A 12,470-nucleotide genomic window follows, 5' to 3' on the forward strand; every position below is an offset into this window, starting at 1 on the left:
TTAAACAAAGATGAGATAAAATGTTCCGTAACAATTCATTTCTTCCTCCCTCTTCTCCCATGGCGCTTTGCCCTTTTCTCTATGTTCCAGTTCCTTCCATCATTGCCAATTTTTCGGCACACATCTGATGTGAGCCTCCGCCACGCAGCAAGATTATCTACAGTGTCTTCGCATGTGTTTAGGGGGCAACACTTTATAGGACACCCATTAAAGGTTGCAAAGGACATGTTGAAGCGATAACAAATATCAACTTTAAAGCGGGAGAATGTTAGCTAAACTGGTTTTCATTGCTTGTGTTGATGTTTATTCAGCTGTTCAGAAACACAAATGAACAAAATCTAGTTGCACTTTCACCAACTACACCATTTCGGCTCCTGCAGCAATACTAGGGAAGCCTAGGACATTAAAGCCTCATTGCATGTTTTCCTTGACAAGTTTTCCTTGGTAGTGTAAATGAAAGGAAAACTTGCTAGTGTAAATAAGGCTTAAAGGCGCTGTTACACTGTGCATGTAATTTTGCGTGCAACTTGGCGAGGCAAGTTGCACGAAACATTGCCTAATGTGACATACCTAGCAACGGCCAAAAAAATTTTGCAACGAATTTTTCAAGCATTGTGTCACTGGTGCAACATCTGTCCTGCAACTTGCATCGCCACGGTTTGCAGCATCAGCCAATGAAATTGTTCCTTAAACCTCATGTGATCATCGAAAACGAGACAAGTTGCTGGAAACGTTGCCCAGTGCAACACCCATCAAGTAAATTGCTTCGCACTGAACTTGAGAACTTTTGTCGCACCTTAAGTCGCCTAAAATAATTATAGAAGACATGCTTCATTAAAAGGGTATACAAATATGGATCTTCATTGCCGGCTGGGAGGTCCTTCGGCCTTGGGCAGCATTCTCAAGACCAAACGCTGAATTTTCCACTATATGAACCGTCTCAACGCGGACAAATATCGGTTTTTATTGTTTCTTCTCTTTCACAAATCATTTTCATGGTTATTGAGCTTGTCAACAAGTAGAATGTATTATAGCAAAAACACTGTGCATAGCAAAATTTATTTCATTTTTTGTTCGAAAGATGTTTTCTTGACATTGTCTTTAAACAACAATTAGTTGCTCATGAAGAAAGTTCATGTACAATCCTGAACAAAATTGTTCGCACAATGAAGTCAATAGGCCACTTCCGAGGTTGCTGTTTGCCTCTGGTTCAAAACGAGTCTTGGTGCTCAACTATTCAAATGATAGAGTTTGATTTGCATGAAAATACACCACTCATTTGCATTTGAATGGTTGTGAAACGGACGCAAACAGCAACTCGGAAATGGACTATTGAAAGGCAACGAATGCGAACAACCTTCTCAGTTCTACACCCCTCTTTTACAATGTTGATTATTTTGAAAAGCTTCATTCGGTTTCAAAACTGCCAAGAGTGGTGGGGGGCACTTGAAAGGCCACTAAGAGGAGAACGATTATAAATTATGAAGTGCATTTTTAATTAAAGAAATTTTTGTTGTGTCTCGCGCAATGAGAACACAACGATCACGATCTTTACTTTAAACATAAAAAACAGGATCAGATACATGGTATACGCGCGCATGTAATATTAACAAGGCCGCTGGTTAACACCTGCGGCATGGCAATTTTTGCCCGAATTATTGAGGGTGTCCCAAAACGTTTTGACCACGATTGTAGGAACAACTATCGGAAACCGTGATAAACACAGGACGGACGCGAACTAACTAATGATGAACAGAAAACCAGTGTTTATATTGCTTTTTCAACTCAGTTTGGCAGTTAATCCCATGATTATTCTACGGTGCTGATTTATACACCACGCCGGCCAATCTTGCCTATTATCCACCAGCATACGAACCCAAAACAATGAGCAACACACAAAAAGCAAACCATTGTTTGATTCCCTAAACGCGGGCAAGGAGAAAAAAGAAAACGGATCAATGATCTGAAACAGCAACCAAGACATTTGCTCAAGCAGAGGCACCAGTTTCTGGTCCTGGGACGCATTATCGTAACATCATAACTCACTCCGCCGTTACCAATAGCTGTAAACTGGACTTTCGCTTCAGGCGTTGACCTAAATTCCTGCTTGAGATGAGCCACATGCCGATCTGGGGGCAACCATCTATCGGTCCACTGTATGATATCCTCGGCCTGGTAGGAAATTGTCCCATAGTGCAAGCGTGTCTCCAGCAACACCTTGCTTGCGGGATAATCAGCTAATTTGCCACAGGCAGCAGAACTTGACGAGGTGTCTAAAATAGAACGTGCACACATTACTTTACAGCTATTTTCATTTGAGTGTCATAAACCACGATTCTCCTACAGCTTAATGGTTCAACAACAACAATAACTTTACAGTTTCAAAAGGGAGACGTTTCTTTTTGAAGTTTCTTCTAGTATGCCCAATCTAATATTGATAAGTGCATCTCATGGCTCAAATCAATGCGTTCACAATACAATAGCATTCATTATGCAAGAAATCATGTCTCTACATGCAGTTTCGTACCAAAAGCTATATAATTGTGGAATAGTCTACCGCAATCAAATCGATGTATAGAAAACAATACTAAAGTCATAGGCACAACACATTACAACTCGTGTTATTCATACAGGCAGTACTAAGACATATGATTCTTAGGTAGAACAATAAATTTGAGATTTACTTAAGTTTGACCGATATTTCTTTTTCTTTTCGACAAAACCAAACCAACGAAAGATATGAGGAAAAACTGCGTCGTATGATAACTTCCTTTTTTGCATGACAACTTTCTACAAAGCATTTTTTTTTTAAGAAAATCGCTTTTTTCACCTGCATCATTTTCGGTGAAGCGTCTATAGTCACACTCTTGTTCGTAACGATCTCCAAATGATCTTCTGTAGGGCTCTGGTTTGTCACCACCACGTTCCACCAAAGAGGAATGTGTGGTTTCTTCGAGTTCGTCTGGCTCTTGTTCCATCAAAAGTGGCTGCCGGTTATAAAAGAAACAACGACAATCCTGATTCTCACATTTGAAGCTAATAAGACTGTGGGCAATCAAAAAAGGAAAACGACAAATCCATGCAACTTAAAAGTTTTTGAGCAAAACATTCGATACTGGAAGCTTTTACCAGGTCAGATTACAGTCTGGGTCGTCAGTTCCATTGGAAAATTTAAGCAAGCAGCCATGGACGGAAGATAATCCACGTATAAGGTATAAATTGGATAAAACTAATCAACTGTTAAGTTAATGTTCTTTTATCTGGCCAAGTTAACCTTCTTCAGGAAGGATCCGATGTAACAGTTTTACAGGTGCTCTCCAGTTACTTGAAATCGCACTGGGGTTTGAATCCTTTTACAAACTGAAAGGCAGCAAGTTACTTCTCAGAAAATATGATGTTAACACAGTGAATTGTTGCCTCGGCTCATGCAGATAAGCTATCTGGTTAGATAGATCTTCAGGAAAAGAATTACAAAGCAAAGTATTCAAACCTCTCGATCTGTATTACTGGCCTCTATCGGCGGGATCAAATCAGGTTCTCTGTGGCTTGGTACAAGTTTGGGTGGAGGAGTATAATTGAAGGTGCACCCCTTTTTACTGGGGTTGAGGAAATGTCGTAACGCTTCTTCGTGAATTGGCCTGTGCTTCTTGTTCCATGACAAAATGAAGCTTTTTCTTCCATCCATATCCTCTTCACGGAACTGAGGGGATATTTTTCTCCTCACCCAGCGTGACATTACGAAATTTTCTTCTTCCTCTTCATCCTTGTAATATGTATCACCGCCAATCACTATCAATACTTTGCCATCTGAGATAGATAGGATAGAATTCAGTAAGACGTAAAGTTAACAATCACTCTTTTTCAAGTGCAAGAGCGAAGAAACTCAAAATATCAGCTCTATTGAATGCAACGTATCCTCTCCCTTCCACAATAACTCAAACGGAGCTCCTGTATTGAGAGAATCCTCTGCAAAAATGACTGGTCTTTCTGTATGCGGGCTTACAAAAAGTTTGCAAAATGTATGGGAAACGCATCGAATCGCTGCAGAGCAGGGTGCAATAAGACAAATTCTATTTCAGCCAGCTGCACAGGTCACATCCAGGCCGACCTGTAATTTTCTTCCTTTTTTTCCGAGAAAAGCGTTCACCAGTTAAGCAATGGAGGACGTTTTCCGTGTTTCCATAGCCTCATCTAAACACGAGGGGGAGCTGGGAGAATTCGAGACAGTTATGTAAACCCGAGACGCAGTCGAGGGTTTGCATAACTGTCGAGAATTCTCCCAACTCCCCCTCGCGTGTTTAGATGAGGCTTGCAAAAACAGTCCTCTATTGCTTTTATGAAATATTTGTCAAAGATAATTCAACAAATGAAGGAAAATGCTGTTTTTTGACTTTTTGATTGAAACAGATTTTCTTGACTCATGCTCGTATTTCCTACCAACCAATCAAAACGCGCGTCTGAAAATACATAACCAATCAAAATTCGTGTGATGTCACAGCTGTGTTCCATACTCTCATTTAAACAAAGCTATTGACTAATGAGAGTGCGCGTACTATCCTAATTATTTATAATATTAAACAAGACAGGTGCGCGTTGGGGGTTGAAATAATTCTTTCCAAGAACTGTTTCCGGCTTTTACCGTGACATCCTCGTCACGTGAATATCAAACAACTCAAAAGCGAAAGTGAACTTTCTGTTTGCAATATGTTTGAGTGTGTTCAGTCTAAAAGCTCGTGATCTTTTACTCAAAGAATTATACCGTTCCTACATTTTTTCTTGCTGATACTGTGAACAGTTCAATTCTTGAACAATAGAATATTCTAGACAGGATTCCACTGTCGTCTCCTGTGAGCGCAGAGGTTCACCGGAAAAGTAACAGAATTTCAATGAAATCTCCGTTGATCTTGGTCATTTAAAATGGTTTTTCAGGGCTATGAAAAATTCTATTAAGAAGTTCGGAGTTTTGAGTGAACGGAAGATATACCAGTTGGAAACGAGAATCTAGCTGTTTTGCCGAAGCACTTCAGTTTCCTTGGGAGATGGACAAAACCTGACTCTTATACATCAGAGTTTGGATAACATCCTGGGAAACAACCGGCCATTGAATCGAAAGAAAGTGAGACTCACTTCTTTGGGTGCTACTTCCTAGTCTCGCACAGGTCAGAAAAACGTTAAAAAGTAAAGATGTAACTTGTACCTTAAAGAGCTTCAAATAAGCCCGGAAGTGAAGTTTGCCTTAAAACTGACCTGTGGCACGTAACAATGCTCGGTAGAACTTTGCGTAGCCAATCCCGGCATTATCTTCGTTAATAGAAAGCCGAGATTCATCTGCATGAAGAACAAAAATGGCGAAATCCATCTTCAATGTCGGCAATGTTTTTTCAACGAAATCATCCATTCGCTGAAGGTCAAAGTAAAGTGACTCAGCAGATATTTTCAAGCCGTATTTCTCTTCTACGTCCAATAAGAGCTTTTCAACTGTTTTCAAGTCGTAGGTTTCATCGCAATTGAAAAGGTAAAACTTCATGATCTCCTCCTGTTTAGCAGCCATTTCATGCGAAAGTGATAAGTCTTATAAATAAACAACATTGGTTTGTGTCCGTGGCCGTTTTTCTAAGAATTGTGAGAATAATGCGCGCTTGCGCCAACCGTCATAACTTAAACATGCGCCGGTTTGTGATGGAGTCTGTTCCAAGTTGAGCTTTTTTTGTTTAATGCCTCCGCCGGGTGAAAACGGAGACATGAATGAATAATGGCAGCAAAATTTTAATAACTCATGAAAAAACACATTTTATGTGCACATTAAGTGCATCGGTCTAAGCATTTTGTTTCCTGTTTCAAACAACGAGGTAAGTGTTAGTGTTAACTTATTTAGGTTAAGAATTACAGTGCACCCGTTCAATGCTAGTGCAATACACCGTCTTTGATAGAGCTTTGGTTGCTTCATGATAAATAAAAAGTGATTAACATTCCGAAAAAAAACCTCTCGTCAACTGAAGCCCACCGCAAGACAACGGCATCGATAAGTAGTTTATATGTAAATATTTCGAACAACATTACAATTCACAATTTAGATTACATCTCCCCTAACCTTTCGCTGTTAACTAGAACTCAATCCTACGAGCTCTGAAAATTAAAAAAAATCTTTTCTAATAAATGATTTCTACTAGTAAGATGTGTAACATTGACAAGTAAGGTTGCAATCTTCAACTCAGGCCCACATTTCTAGGGCTGACTAGCAAAGTTTGGCCAAAAATATGGCCTATTCTTTGAAAGTGTTCTCTTGTGGTTTCTTGAAATTTCGAGCCTGGGGTTTAGTCTCACGCATTTTCCGAGCCGTTGTCTTAGATCCTTCTCTGTAAACTTGGCGCATTTTAACTGAACGCTCCCCGCACTTCAGTGCCTCCTCAACAACCTGCATCACGCATTTCTTGTAAACAGGAGAGTAATCTTTCGGATCACCAAATGAATTTGCGACGAAGTACACATTTCTCCTATCGCTACCGGTGACCTCCATAGCAGCTTCTCTTAATCTCTTTCGTTCTGCTTCAGGGTTTGCCCTTGTTTGGATTTCATCATCATGGGTTAACACTGTTATGATGGTGATAACTGTGGACACAAAGATGAAAGAGTGGTAAATATCAGTTTGACCGCCCGTTTTATTAGTTTTTTTTTGCCGTAGTACTATAGCTAAGTTCTAATATTTGTGCCACAGGGAACAGAAAGATAACCAGGCAAATGCAACTTTGAGTTAAACCTCTGTGTCAGTGACCACTATGAACTGACTCTATAGAGTGTTTTCACTCACGCGATCAGTAACTTGTTTTTCCACCGAAACAAAAGAAAACGTTTGCCGATGATAATAGAGCTCAATTCCCAGAGGATTAGTTGGGACACAAACATGGCCGCCGTTCTATTGTTTAGGAACACTAACATGGCCGCCGTGACGTCACGTGGGAACACTCTATAGAGGGCTATTTTTTTTTAATTGCCCCTTTCCACTAGCTATTACCGGGCTATCAGCTACGTCAAGTCCAGAAATGCACCTAAATATGTGCACACCAATAATTTTGATTAGCGCCATGGAGAGGATTGACATTTGCCCAGTCCTCTCTCCAACTTAGTCATCTCTTGTGTCGAGGAATACAGTCAATCATTGAGTCAATTCACAATATCACAAATTAAGTGTCCTATCAACTCTGATCATCAAGGAAAGATTAACGGTTGCGTCTACCTTAATGTTGTTCTCTGATGGAGGACTCAAAATTCTCTACAAATGGTGAGGCAAAAATTTTGAAATAATGAACAAAACACTGAAGCTGATTTTTAGTAAGACACAAGTCTGGAAAATAACCATACCTGACTGGTTTAAGAATATTTCGTGTCTCAACTTTGTGTTTTGTTTCACTTATTTAAATGTCTTTAGCCAACGTAATTTTTTTGCTTTAAGTGAGTCACGGCAACAGATTAAAAACCGGTCTATTTTAGTAAAAATGGAGTGTAAGGACTTACTTTCTCTCTTCAGGATGTGTTGAACAAAGTCAATATTTTCTCTGTATTTTCCCTGTTCAAATCTTACATCAGTGGCGCTGATCACCCAAATGACCACGTGTACCTGATCTGCAATTGGAGGCTTCTCGTACCTGTGGGCAGCAAGTCCGCCTTTAGCCGCCTTCCATGCACTAGCAGCGTCTCGCGTCAAGTCATCTCCCGGTTTTTCAAGTCCGTAAATGATACGAAACAGTTCACCTGTTAAAAACATGAAATAATATTTAAGGTTATCATACCTACCCCTCCCCTCCATTCCCCCTGCCCCCGTAGCGGGGATTGGGAACTTTCGCTCACATCACGATGTATTTCTCCCTCGGTTACTTTCGTTCCAAGCCAGAGCATCGGGCTTTTCTTGGAAGGGGAGAGAAGGGAAAGAAAATCCTTCCTTCCCTGCTTTCCCCGACCCCCTACCCCTTAGGAAAGGCTGATACTCTGGTTATTTCCTCCCTCTAACTACTCCCTTATCTGGCCTTTATTCCCCGCCTCCCGTATCATTCATGTCTCCCCTCCTTCCCCTCCCCATTTTCTGGAGCTTGCCTTAGCATATAGAAGTGATTGACGAAATACTGACCTTCCTCTATCTTGCCAAGATGAAAAAACCCTGCGGTGTCGTAAAACGTAACATGGCTCCCAGGAACAGGAAAACAGTCCAGCACTCGCGTTCCTTCGCAAGACGTTGCCTGAGTCATTGCAGGCGCTTCAAAACCCAAGCATTCGAAGATAGTGTTGATCAAGGCTGATTTCCCTGAGCCAGTCATGCCGAAGAGAGCGACGTTCAGTCGAAGACCTTCGATTTCACCAGGCAATGCATCACCAAATTTCTCAAAAGTACCAATCTTGAAACTCTTTATGCTTTTGATCAATTCTTCTAATTGACCGTCTTGATCCATGATCGCTTCCTTGAGAGTACAGTTATCTCCTTTGAGCTTGCTGGCTATTTGGATTCAATATTCCTGAAACTAAAATTATGAAAACTCAGTCAGTGTTTGACGTCACGAAGGGTGTTTCCAAGAACTCACTGAGCCTCCGCTTGAAACTCTAACAGTTAGAAACTTACTTGTTTTGACTATTCTGAACGAGTTATTGAAGTATTTTGTAGGAACAAATTTTTGCTAGAGATTACGAGCCCTGTGAGGGTCCATATTTTTATAAGGCGGAAGTAGCTATGGACTTGCGTGACTTGTTTTGACAAGACAAGCAGTTTCCTTGAAGTCGTGTCATTCGCTTCTTCCGGGAAAATACCGACAAGAACTGAAAAATATCACAAGAAATGGCCGAACCACCTATCTCCACTACTAATGTACAAGATACTGGAGCAGGATTAAGAGAAGAGATTAAATCCAAAAGATTTTATCTTTTCAACTGCGATCATACCTTCAGTTTGGAGTCAGTGGAAAAGTTGCTGAAAAGCATCGAAGCGCAAGTTGGTTTTGACATCTCTCCGGTTCAGCGTTACTTCGACCTTCGAGACATGGCTGATGTGCGCGATAGCATCATCAAAGAACATACACAGATGGATTATGCCATTTTCGTTGTCCATGCAAACGAATCTCGATTGTCTATCAACGAAGAAAACGCAGGTATTGGCTACGCCATGATTTACAGAGCTTTGATGAAGAAAACTGGTAGGTGATGTGTTTACGGAGGTGATTACTGCATCGCAGTAAAATGGCATCTAATCAAATGTTCAGTAGAGGACGCTAGATCTTTGAATTCACAGCAACAAATTTGCCTACAACCTAAAGAGTGGCCAACCATTTATATATCTTTTGAATGAAACAGACAGACGGTCAGAAATTTGTAAGGCGGAAGTGTTTTGTTTATTTCGTCTTACTCAAGTTGCCGCTTTGGACAGGAAACCTACAGGTCCTCAATGCTTTGTTCTAATGAAAGCATAAAGTGATGATTAGGTTAAGGTAGCAAAACCTACTGTTTCAGTTTAGCGCTGTGTACCCCTGTGTACAAACATTTCGATCGCGAAAGAGAAATTAACTCAAACGAACATAATGTAGGCAAGAGATGCATTCTCCTATCAAGGGGTCCGCTTTCAGTTTCCAGGAAAGAAAGAAAAGAAACTTGCTTTCCCCGATGAAAGGTTTCACTTTCAGTTTCCGAGTAATCATGCATGTTATATAAGAGGCATACATCAGCTGCCGATGATTCCTTTTATGCCAATTCAATTTCGTTTTTGTTAACTTTTGTTTTCTTAAAAGAATCGAAAATCAAATCTCGGTGTATTGAAGATTTGCCATTCGATGTTTTCAGGAAAATTTTTTTTAAAGTGAAGTTTACCAAATTACCAGCCGCTGTTTCGGGAAATGAGCCCGCACGACAATGGGTTCCTTTGCAATAACGTTTTTTAACTTGCTTTTAGATGAAAAAGTTATTATCGTGATTGGTGGAGATGATAATTACAAAGACGAGGAGGAAGAACAGTGCAGTGTGCTGTCTCGAGGGGCTTATAGACAGGTTTCTTCTCAATTCGACGAGAAATTAATGGATGGAAGAAAAAGCTTCATATTTTCCTGGGAGAAAGAACACCGGCCTATCCATGAAGAAGCCATGATTCACTTCCTCGATCCCCATAATAATAAGCAAAAATTTGTTCCTAAGCCCATTCCTGTTCTAACACTCGAGCAACGAGGTGATAAAACAGAGGATGACCAAAATCCCCCCCGTGGCACTAATCCACTGGAGTCACTGAATGGACTTGAAAGACAAACAACAAGTGAGGAAGAGAGGAAGTTCGAAACGCCACCTGACAGTCCAAACTCGTTTGAAGATAAAAAGGAAAGCGAACCTATGGAACAGGGCTCATCAGAGGATTTTGTGATTGTTGAAAAGCCAAGTAAGTTTGGTTCTCAACCTCTAAACTAAGAGCCGGGTTAAAAAAACAACAACTAGAACCACAGCTGAAATTAATGAAGCAACACAATGTTTGCGGAAGTACTGGAACTGAACAAGAGTGATGGATAAAAAGAGAGGAGAGTCACTTCCATCCACCTTTGACATTTTATTTTAACCGTTGACAATTATCAAGCAAAAGAATTTTACTACGTTGCCTTGAAAAGCATTTTCTACGTTCGTAAAGCCTCAGCAAATTTAAAGGTTCATTCCTTTGGGATGATCTGAAAAAGGATCATTGATCCAAGATCGCTTGGATCACGGCGTAGGAACCGATAAATCCACTCTGGGAAAGGATTTTTCGGTTCATTTGATGCACCATGATCCAAGTGATTTTGGATTAGTGATCCTTTTCCGGATCATCCCATAGGAAAGCACCCTTAAGGCGCTGTTACACTGTGAAATGTTTCGTGCAACTTGTCTCGCAATGTTTTGGCGACACTGTGGCGGGACAAGTTGCACGAAACATTTCACAGTGTAACAGCGCCTTTAGGGTAGCAAAAGATTCCTCCGTAAAACAATCAGTAGAACCAGGAGCTTATCAACGAAGCCAGAACCTGCTCTCATGCACAACATAATCATAGACCTACTTTCAGAATATTGACTTACTGTTTCACGATAAAGTTATTTAAAACTAAATTGTTTGTTTTTCCTGTCTTTGTTACTATGCCCTTGCTTGATTAGCTCTATTGTAGTTTTTCTAAGGTGACCAGTGCCTTCCAAGTGTAAATTTTATACTGCTATGTATCCCCAAAATTGTCTTTGTATTCAATGAAAAAAGAAAATTGTGGTTTTTAGCAGCCGATCAAATTTAATGCAAGAAAGTAGTCATTTAATGTTATGAGCTCCTTCTTTTTTCAGACGAGGAGCCGAGAGCTAACAAAAATGTAAAGTCGTCGTACGCTGAGCTCCCTCACACTTCCAATGTTCCTCAACTAAGCGTGGCAATCTTGTATCGAAACGAATCGGATTTGGCTTTCATTGAAGACGTGTTTGGAGATCTCCTTTCTCTTGGTATATTCCCAATGTCAAGCCAAGATCCGTCAGATTTGAATCAACTGATCTCCACTAATCCAGTGAGATCCTGTTTCGTCATGTTAACAGCTGAAGATTTGAAGGACACTCGGTATACTGAACTCCTAACAACGGCTCAAAGCACTGTCGGTAAGATACGGTCTGTATTTTCATGCTGGTCAACCCGAAAAAAAATTCCACTTAATGTAAGACAATTTTGAGTTCCAGAACACTGGGATGGATAGATCTTCAATCCTTTGAATAGATACATAATACATTTTGGTACGCGGTTTTGGGGATCAAAAACTTACGGATACATAAGATAAGATAAGATAAGATAAGATAAGATAAGATAAAGATAAAGATAAAGATAAAGATAAAGATAAAGATAAAGATAAAGATAAAGATAAAGATAAAGATAAAGATAAAGATAAAGATAAAGATAAAGATAAAGATAAAGATAAAGATAAAGATAAAGATAAAGATAAAGATAATTTATTTCATGTTAAATTACACAAGGGGTGGTCTCCCATTCCCCCGAGCCAGAGGCTCATGATAAAAGTGTTTGACCAATATTAAATTATAGTTCTATTATGTATACACTAAAAAAGCCTATATTGCTTATGTCTTACTAGTTAAATTAAAAATGACGTATATCAACATAAATTAATTAAATCAAAGGCAATTACTGCATTGACAGCCGGTAAAATTTATCTTTTTAAAAATCTACGAAAGGATGATACATTAGGTGCAGTAACAGCCATCAAGAGGTATCTTTAGAGTTGTAGTTTGCGCGGATGAGGAATAGAGCTAATAGGACCCGTCTTTTGGCTTGCAGGTGACTTGTCGAGCACGAGGGTTTCCGCTATTGTGCTTGGATCTTCAGCTGGTCACCGTCATGACGATATTTCGCATGACGTCACCATTTGTCATCAATGTCCAAACAAGAACTTCTTTTGTTCGGTGGATGGCAAAGACTTGAATTTGATTTGGGTGTGCAC

The 12,470-nt window shown here is 40.0% G+C and overlaps 2 protein-coding genes and 1 pseudogene across 2 annotated transcripts; 1 reads left to right on the top strand and 2 right to left on the bottom strand.

Annotated features, from left to right (window-relative positions):
* Positions 1-898: 898 nt before the first annotated feature.
* Positions 899-5,704, bottom strand: LOC138028468 (uncharacterized). The gene is made up of 4 exons (XM_068876017.1): positions 5,248-5,704; positions 3,491-3,807; positions 2,831-2,987; positions 899-2,273 (listed from the first exon to the last, which is right to left on the bottom strand). The coding sequence occupies exons 1-4, from the start codon at positions 5,549-5,551 to the stop codon at positions 1,828-1,830; spliced, it is 1,224 nt and encodes a 407-aa protein (XP_068732118.1). The 5' UTR covers positions 5,552-5,704; the 3' UTR covers positions 899-1,827.
* Positions 5,705-5,746: 42 nt separating this feature from the next.
* Positions 5,747-8,740, bottom strand: LOC138028474 (uncharacterized). The gene is made up of 4 exons (XM_068876027.1): positions 8,609-8,740; positions 8,123-8,510; positions 7,513-7,749; positions 5,747-6,609 (listed from the first exon to the last, which is right to left on the bottom strand). The coding sequence occupies exons 2-4, from the start codon at positions 8,439-8,441 to the stop codon at positions 6,263-6,265; spliced, it is 903 nt and encodes a 300-aa protein (XP_068732128.1). The 5' UTR covers positions 8,442-8,510; positions 8,609-8,740; the 3' UTR covers positions 5,747-6,262.
* Positions 8,741-8,794: 54 nt separating this feature from the next.
* Positions 8,795-12,470, top strand: part of LOC138028484 (uncharacterized) — a 6,946-nt pseudogene continuing 3,270 nt past the window's right edge.

The sequence above is a fragment of the Montipora capricornis genome, chromosome 13, assembly GCF_036669925.1.
Source record: "Montipora capricornis isolate CH-2021 chromosome 13, ASM3666992v2, whole genome shotgun sequence".
Taxonomy (NCBI): domain Eukaryota; kingdom Metazoa; phylum Cnidaria; class Anthozoa; order Scleractinia; family Acroporidae; genus Montipora; species Montipora capricornis.